Genomic DNA, 17,463 nt, shown 5'->3' with positions numbered 1-17,463 from the left:
ACTCTCCTCCCCGCACCACAACTCTCCTCCCCCTCCGCCACTCTCCTCCCCCAACACCACTATCCTCCCCTCCACCGCAACTCTCCTCCCCCCCACCACAACTCTCCTCCCCCACCGCCACTCTCCTCCCCCACCGCCACTCTCCTCCCCTCCACCACCACTCTCCTCCCCCACCGCCACTCTCCTCCCCCACCGCCACTCTCCTCCCCTCCACCACCACTCTCCTCCCCGCACCCCAACTCTCCTCCCCCACCGCCACTCTCCTCCTCTCTACCGCCACTCTCCTCCCCCACCCACACTCTCCTCCCCTCCACCACCACTCTCCTCCCCGCACCACAACTCTCCTCCCCACCCCCACTCTCCTCCCCTCTACCACCACTCTCCTCCCCTCCACCGCCAATCTCCTCCCCCCAACACCACCCTCCGCTTCACGGGAGCGGGAGTTTGTTGACGCGTAGACATCTCAGCTCTCTGTGTGCGGCTTTTGGCAGGGGGAATTTCGTGTTTGTAACGGAGGTCTGTGAATGTGAGTCACAAAGATGGCGGACATGTGTGTAGTGTCATAAACCCGTGTATAGTCACTTTCGTAAACATTAGAGGGCGTACCACGCGTATTGGTGTGTCATAGTAAAAATTAATTTTAATATTTAAGATAGTTAAGAAAACTGGCATTACGATGAATATAGTATATATATATATTCCTTCTATATGCCCAAAGGGAGAACAGCAGTATAGCGCGCGTTTGGTAACCTCAACAATGTTAAAATCTCGAGACTTGAATTTTTTTTTTAATAGCGTTATAGTGTAATATTAATGTGGAATCAGCTAAATAATATTAAGGTTTGTTGTAGGAAGTATTTACAGACTGACTTTAGACTTTGAAGCAAAAAATATATACAAAATATAGGTACAAAGTTTTATAATATATGTTTTTAAAATGTTTCAGGTTGATATTTTAGTAATACCATAGAATTATATATCCTAACTTGTGAGGAATCTTTATAGTATTAACGGTTTAGTGAATTTAGGCAAAAAAAATTGGTTGTCTGTAAAGTCGGTTTACGGACGATAGTTTAACGTGACAATGTCATAACAAAACATTGATGAAATGATTGCATAATTTTATGAATAAAATCGAATCATTTTTATTTTAATAATAAAAGAAAAAATACTTGAAATTATACTAGTAATCAGATTTTTAAAATGCAAGAATAATTAACCTTTATTGCCGAAATTGTTGTTGTAATAAGCAATGAAAACCACATTAACTTTACACTTCACTTTATAAACAGTCGACGAAACATTTCACGTCTAGATGACTTGTAATTAATTTTAAAAACTGGCGTTTAGCTATAAAGTTTAATATAATTATGAACAAGTTTTCATACAAATAATCTGTAATCAAATATCTATCATCAATTATATGAATCACCATAGTTATTTAGTCAATTGTAACATAACCTATTATTACTGCACTCGCCGACAGATGCTAATTTTTTAATAATAAAAGAATAAATACTTGAATTTATACTAGTAATCAGATTTTTAAAATGCAAGAATAATTAACCTTTATTGCCGAAATTGTTGTTGTAATAAGCAATGAAAACCACATTAACTTTTCACTTCACTTTATAAACAGTCGACGAAACAGTTCACGTGTAGATGACTTGTAATTAATTTTAAAAACTGGTGTTTAGCTATAAAGTTTAAATATAATATAAACAAGTTTTCATGTAAATGAACTATCATCAATTATTTTAATCACTATAATGTTTTAGTCAATTGTAAATTAACCTATTATTACTGCACTCGCCGACAGCGTAACGGAAAACAGCGTAACGGGACAATGAGCGTAACGGGACACAGCGTAACGGAACAATGAGCGTAACGGGACACAGCGTAACCGAACAATGTGCGTAATGGGACACTTTTTTGTGCGTGCAGCTGGCATTCACCGATTTATTAGACGTTGTCACGTCAAAAAAAATTTTTTTTTTTCAAAATTCAAGTCTAAAGCCAGAGTTTTATCGGAGCCGTTTCTAATAGTTTAAAATTTTCGGTTAAGTGCTGTTAATTCCTATCTGTGTTTGATGGTGACAATCAACGTTTACGATTAAGACAGCGATTTTTAGTGGCGGGCGCAGAATGTATGTGTGTGATTCGCATCAGAAAATTTGGTATTTGGAAAGCGACTATTTAATTTATCAGTTAATTTAATACGATCGACATTACTTTAAAAGAATTCTACGTTAAATTGTGTGCCCGAGTTTCTTATTATAAGTTTATTTGCTACATGAGACAACGTGAATTTGCACGGTGTCGAGTTTAGATGTTTACACATACTGGCGAGTACTGAAAGAATAGCTCACCATTGTTTGTTGAAGTGAAACTTCTAATGCGACTTCCATCAAGGTCGCGTTAAACGTTTAACGCTCCTGGAGAGGGGGAATAGAATGATACAGAGCGAGAGTGAATGCGTGTTTCATGGACACATAAATAGTGAGTGTGTGTCATTTCTCTATGTCCACGAGGTCTTGCCGCGTCAATTTTCTCCTTGGGGCGAACCCGTCCGCTTAATTAAATAAACAGCTTTTATCGTTGAATGATTTCATGATTTATTTTAGTTTGATTTGATACAATATGATTTCACTAAATATCAATTTCTACCCCTTCCTATTTTCATTTCCACATTACGAAGTTTCACTTCTTCCGCGCGGAGGGACTCCACGCACAATTTTTTTAAAATTAACTTCCCGTTTCGTAACAAATTTCTAAATTTTTTATTTGCTACACGGCTTTCCTTAAAAGGCCGAGTAGCAAATTTTTATCCTCCAAGGCCAGTTCTACAATTACATGGAAGCGTAGAAGGGTTCACGTAAACAGAGACGGATCTCAGAGAACGGACACGCATCCGTACGGAGTAGCTCGGCAATGCCCAGCTCTTCCGCTTACGTTACTCCGTGCGATCAATAGAAGCCGAGTTTTGGCCTCCGTGGTAGCCATGTTTTTTTTTTTTTTTTCGTTTTAAATTCGTAAAAAAAATTTTTTTTCAACAAGAATATGTAGCTCGATATCACTACTCTGTGGTTTATTTTTAATGTATGTGTAAATCCAGAACATTTTATTTTCTCATATCTCAAATTTTATTTCAGTTAAATAATTTTTTTTCGTAACCGTTATATTTGATATCGTTGGTTGCCGTTTGTTACGTTTCCGTGCACTGTGGGAACGGCAGACGCATAGACAAGCGTCAAATATCTTGAAGTTTCTCGTTATTTGTTTACGTGTCCTCATAGAGGAGGCCTCGTGCATATTGATGTTTACAATGTGATTTTTTTTGTGTAACATAGTAATCGTGTGTGTGGATTTCAGTGCAACCAGTTACATAAATAATTGTGAAATTTTATGTACACATGTTTCATAAAGCGAATGAATTATATAATTGAATAGCTTTGCTCCTCTTGTGACTTTTTTTTTTTGCTTTGAATGCATAGGCTACTTGTTCACGCCATAAAATACAGTGTTCAGGCTCAGTTTCAAACGCGAGATGGTTATTTCATTTTATTGTCATTGCTTTTTAACTAAGATATTCTCGTTTTAAATTATCCCTATCACTATCTCTCATTTGTTGTCGATTACCAATTGCTTCACCAGATATTAACGTTATTTTTTTAGCTGTACAAAACTACGCAAGTCATCTTAATTGTGAACACGATGTGTAACTATTTACCGTTAAAAGATAATCTTAAGTAAATATTTGTGGATAAATCCGAGACAAAACATAAAATGACAAAGCGTTTTCATAATAAATTAACAGGAAAATCCCTAAAAAAAGTAATGAGAAGAAAATGAAATAACCAACATTTTCTTAAGACGATAAATTTTGGTGTTGTGGATAAAGGTCAATTTTACCTATCCAAATTCCCTAGTTTAGTCCTAGGCTTTTGTGTTATAGCTTTTGTTGCATACAAAATCACGTTTTTTGCTTGATTTGTTTGGTTTCAAGCTGCAGCACAATTTCGGCTCACTGAACCTGAAGTCAATGGCTCCTAGTTTCTTTTCCTACTGGAACAAAAATTAAGCACTTCCTCGTATTGGAAAAGTTTATTGTATTTTCACCTCAAAAACAGTTTAGGACCACTGCCCATATAAACCTGCCTTTGGTGTCTGACCTAAGTAACATCATGTTACTTACATCCATGTGGCGAGGTTGTCAGTCGTAAAATAGTTTGATCTGTTTTATAGGTTGTCTCATTTTAAGTATATGTCTGTAGTCTGGTTTCCAGAATTGTATTTTTGTTAATGAGAAGGCCATGTTTATAAACTTCACAAGAAGCTCAAGAACGTAAGAAACGCGAGACACAAAAAAAAAGTTAAATAACGAAGTTTCAAATGACCCGTTTATAAACTACGCAAAACGCAAAAACCGCGACTCAAGCATAAGCCAAATTTCAACTTATTGTGTTTAGGCTTGCGTTTCCGACTTCTGTATTTTTTGGAAGATGCTGACTTAGTGTATATAGAAGGCTACAGTTTTATTTTTAACACAAGCATCACGTTTTCGTTTATTAAAGTATAACACAGTGAAAGGAAATTATGTTTTTAATCAAATTAATAAAAATTTCACACTTTTTTAAAAAATTATTAAAGAAGCCCGAGGAAGATTTTTTATTGTTTTACAGTTTCAAGTTGTAGGAAACAGTAATGTCTTAAGAATTTCGTGTTTTGTAAACTACCGTAGTTTTCTTGCGTGTTTTGCGAAGTTTATAAACCCAGATATCTATTAGTTTATTTTCAATTATTTGTGAATAAGCTCAATTAAAATACTACTTATGATGAAAATCCATAGTAAATAAATGCAAAATGGTAAATCATACTTCATTAACCCACATTACTGACGTGTTAATTATAAAAAAAAATAATCGCCCACAATTTTTATTCAGGGTTTCAAACACCTGACTTTCTGCCTCGTGATAAATGGTTTTTTTTTTTCCTTAGTGATACACAACACATACAATAAAGTTTTAACACCTTAAGTTTAAAACATTTTTATTTGCTCGCTCTCTTTTCTGTCTGTTTCTCTGTTCGGTACAAATTTTTCAATTGATTTTAAACTAACATCCCGATAAGCTAGATAATTGAAACTTTGAACATAGCTCAAAAATGTATGACAATACATTATTAACTCGCTTTCTTTTCAGTTTGTTTGTTACAAATTTTTATGGTGTAGTTTAGCAAAACCCCCGGATTTTTGAAATTAGGCAACGAGCAGAACAGTACAGTGTTGCGGGATGCATAACGCAGTACTCGCAGGCGGTGACTATATTACACATACAGGACTAGGAGAAATTTCTGCCACACTGCCAAATAGTAAGGTCTGGCAACTTCATGCCCTTCTTCTTGGCTAGATCCGTTCGCTTAGCAAAGCTCACGGTGACTAGCGAACTAACGACTCTGGTAACATTTTAGTTTAGAAATTCGTCAATAGTTGGCGTTGCATTGAATTTGACACTCACTGTCGTTTGGTGCGTCCATCGTGGCTTGTCTCCTTACTATTATATATTGTAAGCGCCCATAGTTTTAGTTTTAAACCTTACACGTAATTTAATAGGTATTTAAAATTCACAATCACAAATTTTCTTTACAATCTATATGGGGTTAGGAAAAAATCAGATACTTAATCTGTATTAAAAATTAATTTAATGAATTGTAAAAAATCATACCTATAATACAAAAAAGTAGAAGATAATAACTAAACAATTAAATATTTTATTATAAAAAATTTAATGGACTAAAAATATGAAAAAATGTCTCCTAGCTCCGGAAATATTTATAACCCCATTCAGATTCCTAAACCCATTCATATTGTCCTAAAAATGTGTGATTGTTAATTTTTTACACCTATGAATTAACTTTCATTTATTAAAACGAAAAACGTGGGGCGCATGTGATAAACAAGTGATGCATGAATAGTTCACTAAAAATTTTATTGCACTGCAAATGACATGAACTGTTGTGTGAGTTTTTACGACAGTCACTACTTACACTCCTTACTATCATCGATCGCATGCCTCCCACTTTCTTTTTCTTTTAAAAACTTACAAGTTAATTCATAAGTGTTAAAAATTAAAAATTTAATAATTTATGTCAATCTGTATGGGGTTATTAATCTTGGCGGGACTAGGAGAAAATATTTAATACTTTTTAGTCAATTTTAAAAACGTTTCTTTTAAATATAATTTTTTTATTAATTAAGATGGATGATATTGTTTAATATATATTTAACGGAAGTAAAATCCGTGTTAGTAAAAATATTATTCTCTGTTTTATTTTTCTTGGTTTCTTATAGTTTTCAAAAAAAAATTTTTTTTTTAAAAAGTTTAGTTTTAATAAGCTTTATTTTTTAACAGCGCATAACTTCCTTAACAATCAATCCCTTTAGGGAGAAAGTTTAAGGTACGTTTTTCTTTTTTTTTTTTCCTTTCTCGCAAGGAATCAACTAGCGAGCGTTGTCGGTGCTCTTCAGGAACACGCTTTTTATTTTATAGTCAGAGGTTTTACATTCTACATTTATATGATATAAAAACATTTTAAAAAAACACATGAGTGCGTGGGGCCGCCAGAAATATGTATAAAAATGTGTGAAACTATGCAAATAGTGAGTATGCAAGTGATCATATGCATGAGTGTGCATGTATGCGAATGTGCTATAATGCAAACACACAATTAAGCTCCCACCTCGTTAGCTCCCACTTTCTCTCCGCCATCGAATGTCCCTTCTCCTATTCGTTGCACTTTTCGTTACGCTCTGACATGCCCTACATGTTGCAAATATCGTCCTTTTGTAAGGCTTCGCCAGCATGCAGGGTACGTTGCCTCGGCCATTAACACGGGCGCCGGAACAGTCCCTGATGATCCAGGTGGCGAAGAAGGCCAGCGTGCTGAAGAGGAGGAAGTCCAAGAACCGCATGGAGGTGCCGAGCAACGCGCTGGAGGGCTCCGGCAACAGCAACCGCCGGGAGAGCGAGGGCGACGTCGTGTTCTACATCGAAGAGCCCAAAGCAGGTAGCGCCACTTACCCAGCTGTCCGCCCTTCCCGGTTGCCCGCGTTCCCAGTTTCCCAGCCGCTTCCAACTGGCTCCGCCGTTCCCGGTCGTCCGTCTCGCCAGTTTCCCGCGCTCCCAGGTGCCAGGCCGTTCTCAGAGACCCTGACTTTCCCAGTTTCCCTGACTTTCCCAGTTTCCTTGACTTTCCCAGTCTCCCTGACTTTCCCAGTTTCCCTGACTTTTCCAGTTTCCCTGACTTTCCCAGTTTCCCTGACTTTCCCAGTTTCCCTGACTTTCCCAGTTTCCCTGACTTTCCCAGTTTCCCTGACTTTCCCAGTTTCCCTGACTTTCCCAGTTTCCCTGACTTTCCCAGTTTCCCTGACTTTCCCAGTTTCCCTGACTTTCCCGACTGTCCTACCGTTCCCGGCTGTCCCGCCGTTCCCAGTTGTCCGCTTTCCCAGTTTCCCGCGTTCCTAGTTGCCCAGCCGTTCCCTTCGTGCGTGAACGACCCATGTATAGAAAACTAGCACCATTTACGAATCAAGGAATGTATTAGCAATACGCCGGGTTTTTTTTTCTTTTTTTTTTCTTTTCTCGACGTCACTGTTGACTAAAGAATTTTCATGTGGATCTAATCCGATTGCCCTCTTGAATGTTTGTTGAATCGCCAATTTTTCCCCAGATATATTTACCAACAGTTGATTTTGAGCTGTAAAATATCACACAAAATATGACAGATATGGAAAGTTGCGTGGTATTTTCCAGCTAGTAAACAATAATGAAATAATGTGAAGCAAAACATAAAATACAAAAGATCTAACGTGTTTAATTTACATTTAAAGCCCACAAATGAATGAAGTGACAAGAAAATTGTGTAAATAACACGTAGTGGAGGCCGAGCCTTAAAGTCTATTTGACATCAGAAATGTATGTCGTGTGGTAAAGTGACTGACGTCTCTACACGTCGCGGTTGTTATGAGACGGATGAAGAGCAGACATGTGAGATGGAGCAGTGACGGATTGCAGTTGGTGGATGGGCTAACCAAAGCACCCCGAGGAAAGCCAACGGCCTACGACGACATTCCCCACGTTCCTATACTTGTGCGGAAAAAAAAAAAACAAATTGGTCTAATACCACAAGAATCCAATCCTAATTTCTCAGTAAGACACGAGTAATCTTTACCCACTCAACCACTGGATGGATACTACTTCACATTACCTACTGTAGTCATATTACATACTTCACACTGTCTATTGTGGGCATAAAACGTTGCTTTGTCTACTGTAGGTATATTACCGCGTACATAACTTTACCTCCTGTGGGGAAAAAAATACTTCACATCATCTACTGTGGGCATATTAGCTACTTCACATTATCTATAGAGGGCCAAAATGCTTCACATTATCTCCTGTAGGAAAAAAAAGCTTCACATTATCTACTGTGATCATATTAATTACTTCGCATTATATACATTGAACATGTTACTTCATATTATCTACTGAGGGTCTAAATACATCACTATATCTACTTTGGGTATTTTACTTCACATTATCTACTGTAGGCAAAAATACTTCACATTATCCATTGCCGTGTTATGCCAAAATGACATAATACAAACAATAACGATATGCTTTTATTCAATTAACCCATCGTTACTTCAGCTAAATAAAAAAAAAGGTAACAAAGCCAGAAGATAAGATGTGCAGGGCTGATACTCCACATACTACAGATTGTATACACATTTTGAACATTTGTTATAGACTTACACATAAGGATACCATTTAGAAACATATACCTAGTTTATGAATAACACACATCAAGTGCAAGTAAACAAAAGTGCAAGTGTGCAAGTGTGCAAGTATACAAGTGTGCAAGTAAACAAAAGTGCAAGTATGCAAGTGTGCAAGTATGCAAGTATGCAAGTGTGCGAGTATGCAAGTGTGCGAGTATGCAAGTGTGCGAGTATGCAAGTATGCAAGTGTGCGAGTATGCAAGTGTGCAAGTATGCTAGTGTGCAAGTATGCAAGTGTGCAAGTATGCAAGTGTGCAAGTGTGCAAGTATGCAAGTGTGCAAGTGTGCGAGTATGAAAGTGTGCGAGTATGCAAGTATGCAAGTATGCAAGTATACAAGTGTGCAAGTGTGCGAGTGTGCAAGTGTGCGAGTGTTCAAGTATGCAAGTGTGCGAGTATACAAGTGTGCGAGTATGCAAGTGTGCAAGTGTGCAAGTGTGCGAGTATGCAAGTGTGCGAGTATGCAAGTATGCAAGTATGCAAGTGTGCGAGTATACAAGTGTGCAAGTGTGCAAGTGTGCAAGTATGCAAGTATGCAAGTATGCAAGTATGCAAGTGTGCAAGTATGCAAGTGTGCAAGTATGCAAGTGTGCAAGTATGCAAGTGTGCAAGTGTGCAAGTGTGCGAGTATGCAAGTGTGCGAGTATGCAAGTGTGCGAGTATGCAAGTATGCAAGTATGCAAGTGTGCGAGTATGCAAGTGTGCGAGTATGCAAGTGTGCAAGTATGCAAGTGTGCAAGTATGCAAGTTTTGCAAGTATGCAAGTGTGCAAGTATGCAAGTGTGCAAGTGTGCAAGTGTACAAGTGTGCGAGTATGCAAGTGTGCGAGTATGCAAGTGTGCGAGTATGCAAGTGTGCGAGTATGCAAGTATGCAAGTATACAAGTGTGCAAGTGTGCGAGTGTGCAAGTGTGCGAGTGTTCAAGTATGCTAGTGTGAAGTATGCAAGTGTGCAAGTATGCAAGTGTGCGAGTATGCACTCTCCCCCTGCCGTCTCCTCCTCTACCGGTTCCCCCGCCACGTACCTAACTATCCCCCTCGCGCGGCAATGCTCGGGAAACGGCAGCCCCCTCCAGCAAAGAGGGTGCCGAGGAGGTGTGTGCGGCGGTTGACGGGCCGCGCGCGTGTTCCAGGCACTCCCAACCGCGTGCGGCGGGAGGGCCGGGGGTCGCTGTTCACCAGCCAGACCAGCAGCGTCACGGAGGCCGCCTCCGACGAGATCGACATAGACATGGACGAGCCGCAGCGAGTGACCACGTGAGTCCCGGGGAACCCGCGGGGGCTACTCGCACAGCAGGCTACGTTCTCGTCATTAAAAATTATTTATTTAGTTCCTGATGATACTAGAAAAGTAATGTGAGCATATGAAATGTGCATCAATGATCAATTATCAAAAAAAAATACGTCTACTTTTCATTGGTAGATATAGCCGTTCGCTCAGAATCGTTATGTGTGTTTTCGGTTACCGCTCACGTTCGCACTGCACAGGGGTAAAATGCTTCAGAAAAAAATTGGTTGTCTGTAAAGTCGGTTGACGGACGATAGTTTAACGTGACAACGTCATAGCAAAACATTGATGAAATGATTGCATACTTTTATGAATGAAATTGAATCATTTTTTATTGAATTATCACTATTTTGTATGGATACAAAGAAGGAGTGAAATGAAATCTACAATTTAATTGATAAATTTACTTTTATTCGCACTCATTAATTAAAATATGTTTATTTCTTTAATGAAGAGATTATTTTAACTATAACTTTTATACATGTTTGCTATTTAACTTCTTCCGATCTGTGTTATTCTGTTAAGGATAGGACGATCATAGGAAAAGTAGGAAACGAATGGAAGTGTTTCAAGTTTAATGTGCCTCGAAAAAGTCAAATCGATGGTTGTTCTAATCGAGTGGAAGAGAGAGAGAGATGCGGCGCAAGCGTACAATGAGCGTAACGGGACAAAACGTAACGGGACAATGTGCGTAACGGGACAATGAGTCATCCTTTTTCGTGCGTGCAGCCGGCGTTCATCTATTTATTAGACGTCACGTCAAACTAACTAGCGAGACACCCCAATCCACTTCCCTTTCTCACGTAATCGCCATTCAGTCACAAGCACTTTTCGCAACGTTTCACCAGTTACTTCAACCTCTCTGCATGGAAGTTCGCCGCCTGGGAATTAAACCAGTCGTCAATCGTAATTTTTGCTGTAATTTTTGATGTAATTTTTGATCCGCGTGTTGTTAAATCAACCAAAATGACGCTCTTTTTCGTCCCAAAAAAAAATTAGATATCATTTTTCGACACGTGTACGGAGACCGCTTAAACGTTTTCCGGAGATGTTTACCGAGCGCCTGTACATTGCGTATTCGAAGTCCATGATGCCTGTGGCCTAGGCGTCTGTTCCATTACCGGGAGGCGAACTTCTGTGCAGAGGGGTTAAATAAATAATTGGTGCTGCTTTACGAAAAGTGTTTGGAAATGAATGGCGATAATGTGAAAAACTGAAGTGGATGTAGTAGTAAACCAAAACTGTTAATAAAAACTTTTTCTCGTTAGTTTAATTTTTTTTAATGACCAAACGGAGCTTACATTGCGAATAGCTCTCGTGAGACGGGTTTATAAATGCACCGATGCAACCGAAGGAGGAAAATCACGGTTGGGTAATCGTTCCTCATCAAATATCCAGTTTATATCAGAGCTTTATAATAAAAATTGTAAAAAAATTGTAAAGTTTTAAATCACAAACACATTCAACTGCTCACTTTGTTTAATTGTTTACGTTAAAATACAATTGGAGATGTAACACCGAACAATGTTCCTCAAAGTTGTATGTACATATTTCAAGATCAAATATGTTTTGGTAATAATAATAATACAGCTTTGCATCACAAACACGACCAACTACTTTCTTTATCTTAATATTTTATTTTAAAGTACAAATATATGCGCAATAAGAAAATATTAAATACCCACAGTTGTTTACATGAGCTATAATGAAGCTATGATAAGAAGACAATTTTTGATATGCCTTCTTTTGAGACTGAGGAGAGTGGTGTGAAATTTCCCAACACACTTTCACAGAAAAGCGGCTGGTCCGGTGTTCCTCCCCCCAGTAAAGTTTTCAAAAGATGGCGGTTGAATTCCGTGCTCGAGATAGCCAGACATCAACCCACAAGCCTTCGGATTCCGAGCATCAGAGCACGGGCCAACATTTCCACGGGAACAGTCGCGTCCTGCCGAGCGATAACGGGTGTTTACGTTCCCAAGGTGCAGGGCGACCAGGCTCGCAGAGCCAAACTCCCCAGGAAGAAGGCTTTAGGCCACCGCTGTGAGGCGGGTGGACTTATAGTGCGGCGCATTCTGCCCTACTATTCGCATCTCTTGCAATAATTCTAGACGCAAGAGCCAGTGCGCCGCACGATTAGTCCACCCGCCTCACAGCGGCGTCGTGAGAGAGAGGGGTATCCAGGCGCTGGCCCTGTATCCATATTCACTGGCAGCCAACTTCTTCGAAGAAGGAATCGAGAAGCTTGTGTTACGATATGACAAATGCCTAGATTGTTTTGGCGATTATGGAGAAAAAATTAGTAATACTCTGCTGAACGTTTGGTGATAAAATAATTATGTAATTTGGCCTTTTTTATATAGCCCATCGGAGGTTGAAAAAAAAAACCGGCCCTCGTATTTTAATTCTGAATGTTCTAAAAATTGTATCAGAAAATTAAATTTCACCCTCCCCTGACCCTCATTCCGGATCCGCCCTTGATCGACATCATGAAAACACCTGTGGGAGCTTGTGTGTGCGCAGGCTGACAGAAGCACATCGAAATGCCATCCGAGCAATTCGCAAGATAAAATACTTCGTGGCGAGGCGGAAGTTCCAGCAGGCCCGGAAACCGTACGACGTCCGGGACGTGATAGAGCAATACAGCCAGGGACATCTCAACATGATGGTTCGGATAAAGGTGAGCGGCCAGAAATTCACTACTGATAATGTGCGCAGGCTTTCACGGCCATAGTCTCGAGTAGCTTGGCTTCCGGGTTGTAGCCGCGTCCTCGGCGAATAATCCACCAAGGACACGGCTACAACCCAGAAATCCAAGCTACTTCAATCATTACTGACGTTTGTGCTTGTTTGAATTCTAAACATAAAGCAAAGATCCCGTGCACGCGTGTGTGTTAGTTTCGCTCATTTCTTCTGAACTACACAATGTATTTTGATGCGGTTTTCAACCAACTTTAAGAGAATTCCTTCCGAAAGGTCCATATGTACAAAACATTTTAATTAAATTTGAATACAATAGATAAACATCGATATTTTGCCATCAAGTCGTAAAAAAAATATATGCTTTTGGGGTGGTCGAGTGGCTTAAGCTGACTTATTATACACGACCGATACGTCAAAATAATGTAGGTACTAAAAAAAATTCAACGATACAATATGTCTTCAGTTTAAGGATAGCTCACAGAAACCATTTTTATCTTTCAAAATTGATTAAAAATTTTAGGGGTTATTTACGAAGCTCTTTTGACTGACATAATTTTTAATCCTTATACAATTAAATATATTAATTACCTTAAGCACCAAACTGAATTTTTAAGCTTTTGGTACTTATAATTATCTACTTATTAAATCCATGTGACGCCACATTATTATATCGCATCCGTGCGAATCCTTGGTGGGACGCTAGTATAATATACAGTGAAAGCCTGTTATATTTTACTCTCTTTTATAATATTCCTGTTTCAGAGAAAAACCGGACCTTTCCGTACTGATTTATTTTTCACTTAATTCAGTAACGAAAGGAGGAGGGGGGGGGGGTTTCAAACAGGCTTCATCAAGACACAAATAAAATGGTGACACTTCTTATAAAAAATTCGTGCCTTTAGTTTCATCACGTCTTTAACCATGATCATAAATTATTAATGCCGAAATGAATGTGTGATAAATTTTTTTTTATTTCTGGATAATTTCTAAGGAAAAAAAAGGCTTTGATAAAAATTAAAGTTTGCTGAACTCGTTAAATATATGTGTGTGTATATATTTGACCGGGTGTATCCAGGAGCTACAACGAAGGTTGGACCAGACACTCGGCAAGCCAGGCAGCTACCTCGCCGGCTTCGACAGGTCGGGCAACGTGAAGCCCATGACCATAGGAGCCCGACTGTACAGGGTCGAGCAGCAGGTACTGTCCGGGTGCGGTCGCGCGGGACCCCTCAACTACTTCCGGTCAAACATGCAGGGCCGGATTTAGGGGAGGGCAACCGGGGCGAAAGCCCCGGGGCCTCCACAAACGGAGGGCCCCCACAAACCACAATAGAGACTTCGGGAAAAAAATCTTTCAAATTCCGACAAGTAAACACTAGTAAACATCTTTTCCTTTGATATTCTTTTTTCGCTGTTTTACCTTTACCTACAGTAGTTTGTACATGCATGATTATATTATTGTTAAATATTAACAGAAATATCCATTAACACTAAATTTTAATTTCATATAATTCTTGTCTCCGATTATATTTATGTATGTTTTTTTAAATACTAAGAGAATCTACTTGATTTCACGATAAATTATTTATTGGAAAACTCGACTGGAAAAAAAAATTGTTCATTTTATTTGGAAAATAATTTGCCCCGAGGCCTCCAGTCCTCTAAATCCGACCCTTCAAACATGTTCAAGTTGTGCATGCGGTTACGCACCAATTATTGCAAGGCTTTTAATTATCGGAAGCCTACGATTCGCTCACGAAAATGTTTTGATTTTTTTTTCTTGGTTGTACATTGTCGCTTGATAAAAGTAGGTTACTTAAAAAAAGCATGCAATTTGTTTTTATGAATGCTTAATATTAAAATCACGCAAGGTTATTTTATTAAATTTTATTGAATTGTGTTAAACACCTAATCGGATAGTAAATTAATTCAAACATTACAAATAATAAAACAAATATTTTTTTTTTTACTTCACTCATGTATATTTTTTTTAAATAGGTGTGATACAGGTTTGGGATCGTCCATTAATCACGTGAGGCTCGAAAAGGGGGGGAGGGGGTCGGGAAAAATCACGAAATATCACAAGAGGGGAGGGGGTTGTAGAGAGATATCACGTGCATTTATTTTTTCGCGCGATTTCTACTAAACCGAAAAGCGACGCGTGACCTTGACTCGCCGTAACCTAAGGCAACAATATCCCCGCCCGCCGCAACATGAACCACCCGGCTCGGCTTGCCAGTCGCCAGTAAGACTGTGATTTTGGCGCCGAATACATGCGTAAATCACATATAAGCCTTTCCTTTATTATTTTTATGCCAGTGAGAATAAACCTGCAACCTTAATGTGTGTCTGGACATTTTTATCACTGTGCTTAATTTTCCAGAATTAAATTAGATTACACCTATATTTAAAGATAATATTCTGAAATTTTAAAAATATGTTGTACCAAAAAATACACGTGATTTATTGGGGGGGGGGGGGGGTGTTTAGTCTAAAACCTCACCACAAATTACTAGGGGGGAGGGGGGGTTAAAAATTTGCTAAAAAAACAACATCCGTGATTAATGGACGACCCCTTTGCTGAGAACAAATTCGCAATTCTATTCAATCTCGAGAATATTTTTAACATTTGATTTGGTGTTTCCTTCGCATAAAAAAAAATAACTAGTATTGGCACAGACAGGCCTAGTGACTCCGCTGCATGTTGTTTGCTTGGCTGTTGCAGTTGACTGTGATGGACAAGAAAATAGATCAGCTCATGTACGTGCTGAATGCTGTCGCGCAAAAGCAGCAGATCCCCATCAGGTCGATCGAGGACGACGTCTAGCACACGACCGTGTAAAAGGGGACTTGGGACTGCGCCCGTGGCACACGTTCCTTAAAGTTGTTCCGTCGGCAGTTCAAAGTCTCTCGGTTCGAACCTGAACGATTCTGTCGAGACTTCTTGGTGCTCTACTCGTGCTGGACTTGTGATTTTTAGTGCGTAAGCGTATCGTATCGTAATTGTCGACACAAGTGTGAATGACGAAACATTTTTTTTTTTTTGCTACATCGTGGGCGACTGTTTGGGATGAAAATTAAAATAAAAAAAGACATCAAAACGTATAAGTAACATGCACCTTGACCACAGAACATTTAGCACTGTTTAGATTTGAGATGGGTGGGATTTTATTAATGCCTAATGAGATTACACATTGTAACTTTCTGTGTGATGTCTCAACGAACAATAGAGTTGGATAAGATGAAAATTTGGAGTTCTATTTTTAGTACTTACGAATGCATGTGACTTCTGTGGTAATCAGTATAAAATTTTGAAGAAGAAAGTTTTTTTTTTCTTTTAACATATATCTTGTCAACCTGAGCTAGCAAACAATACATATATTCCAATTAAATTACAATATTTAGAACATAACAAATTACTAAGACAATACGGTATGAATTATGTTTGTCTTTCATCAGTCTTTCTATTTTAGCAACCATAAACAAAAAAAAAAGAAACAGAAAATAAGTATTTTTCTTACTGAAAGCAATTCAAACTCTGAAATTAATTCTTTAATGAAATTAAACTTTCAAAAAACAACTCGGTATAAAATCTTACTTTTTAACAGTCATTGCTTATTACAATTTTTTTTTAATTTGAGAAGAATTATTTTATCTGTATTAATGTATGAACTTGAAAAATAAGCAATAAACATACAAATATGTGCAAAATCTTTTTGAAAATTAAAATTTTTTATATTTTTGGTTCTCACTCTGCTACTGACTACCACAGATGTTTACATTAATGAAATCTGTGATGAGTAGCAGCTAGAGGCTGGAAATGGTAGTGTGGTTCAGGTTTAATAACAATAAAGCATTCCAACAGTGGTTAGCTTTAGGGGAAGTATATTGCAGATTTGCTCACAAAATCTCAGCCAATATTGTTCAGTGTTTTGTTGATATATTTCTCCAAGAAATTACTTAATACATCATGCAGATCCAGTTAGTAAATAGCTGTATGCTAGTAATTTTTTTTTCTGCTTTGTTGTATTTTACGTAGGTACCGATTGTGAAAAACCCAAGTACAGTGATTTTTAGAGCCAAAATTTGTTTGTCTGAATTTCAACAACTGTTTAGTAACTACATTACACGATTTGTCCTTTTTCTACATTTGTGAGTTATTTCAATAAATAAATTTTTTTTTCAAGTTTATTTTAATGTTTATTAGTTGTTTAAGTAAATTATGCAGCTTAAATTGACATTCAAAATTTAAGTCTTATAAACAAACCCTGATACTAAAAATTCACATGTCAGGAAATATTTGAGCTTCCAGAAATCAGTTAAATCATTAAATTACAAGGGGCTCGTAACTATAGTTTATAAATACATGTCAGAGAAACTGTAACTTATTATTTAAAATGTATATACAGTTATAATGTGACAGACAGTCAAAGCAGTTATAGTTTAGTTCCAAGTGCTAAAGAGGCTTAAAGGTAATTAAAAATGACTAAAGTCATCTCCATGTTGTTCACAGCTTACTTTCAACCTATAACCTTAATTATAAACTTTTTTTTTACTTTAAAATTTTTTTATTATTATCAATTCAAGTAAAAATGTTTTTATTAAATAAATTAATGCATATTGTGGTATAACAATTAA

The 17,463-nt window shown here is 38.0% G+C and overlaps 1 protein-coding gene across 1 annotated transcript in view; it reads left to right on the top strand.

Annotated features, from left to right (window-relative positions):
- The window catches only part of LOC134532284 (potassium voltage-gated channel subfamily KQT member 1), a 371,136-nt gene extending 354,806 nt beyond the window's left edge, over window positions 1–16,330 (top strand). The window contains exons 8-12 of the mRNA XM_063368703.1: window positions 6,906–7,065; window positions 9,971–10,094; window positions 12,646–12,802; window positions 13,901–14,023; window positions 15,551–16,330. Coding sequence (XP_063224773.1) covers window positions 6,906–7,065; window positions 9,971–10,094; window positions 12,646–12,802; window positions 13,901–14,023; window positions 15,551–15,652 — 666 coding nt within the window. The 3' untranslated portion in view covers window positions 15,653–16,330. The remainder of the gene's footprint in view (window positions 1–6,905; window positions 7,066–9,970; window positions 10,095–12,645; window positions 12,803–13,900; window positions 14,024–15,550) is intronic.
- The last annotated feature ends 1,133 nt before the right edge of the window (window positions 16,331–17,463 follow it).

The sequence above is a fragment of the Bacillus rossius genome, chromosome 5, assembly GCF_032445375.1.
Source record: "Bacillus rossius redtenbacheri isolate Brsri chromosome 5, Brsri_v3, whole genome shotgun sequence".
Lineage (NCBI taxonomy): Eukaryota > Metazoa > Arthropoda > Insecta > Phasmatodea > Bacillidae > Bacillus > Bacillus rossius.
The sequence above is the reverse complement of the archived record's forward strand: the minus strand, read 5'-3'. Positions and strand labels throughout refer to the sequence as shown.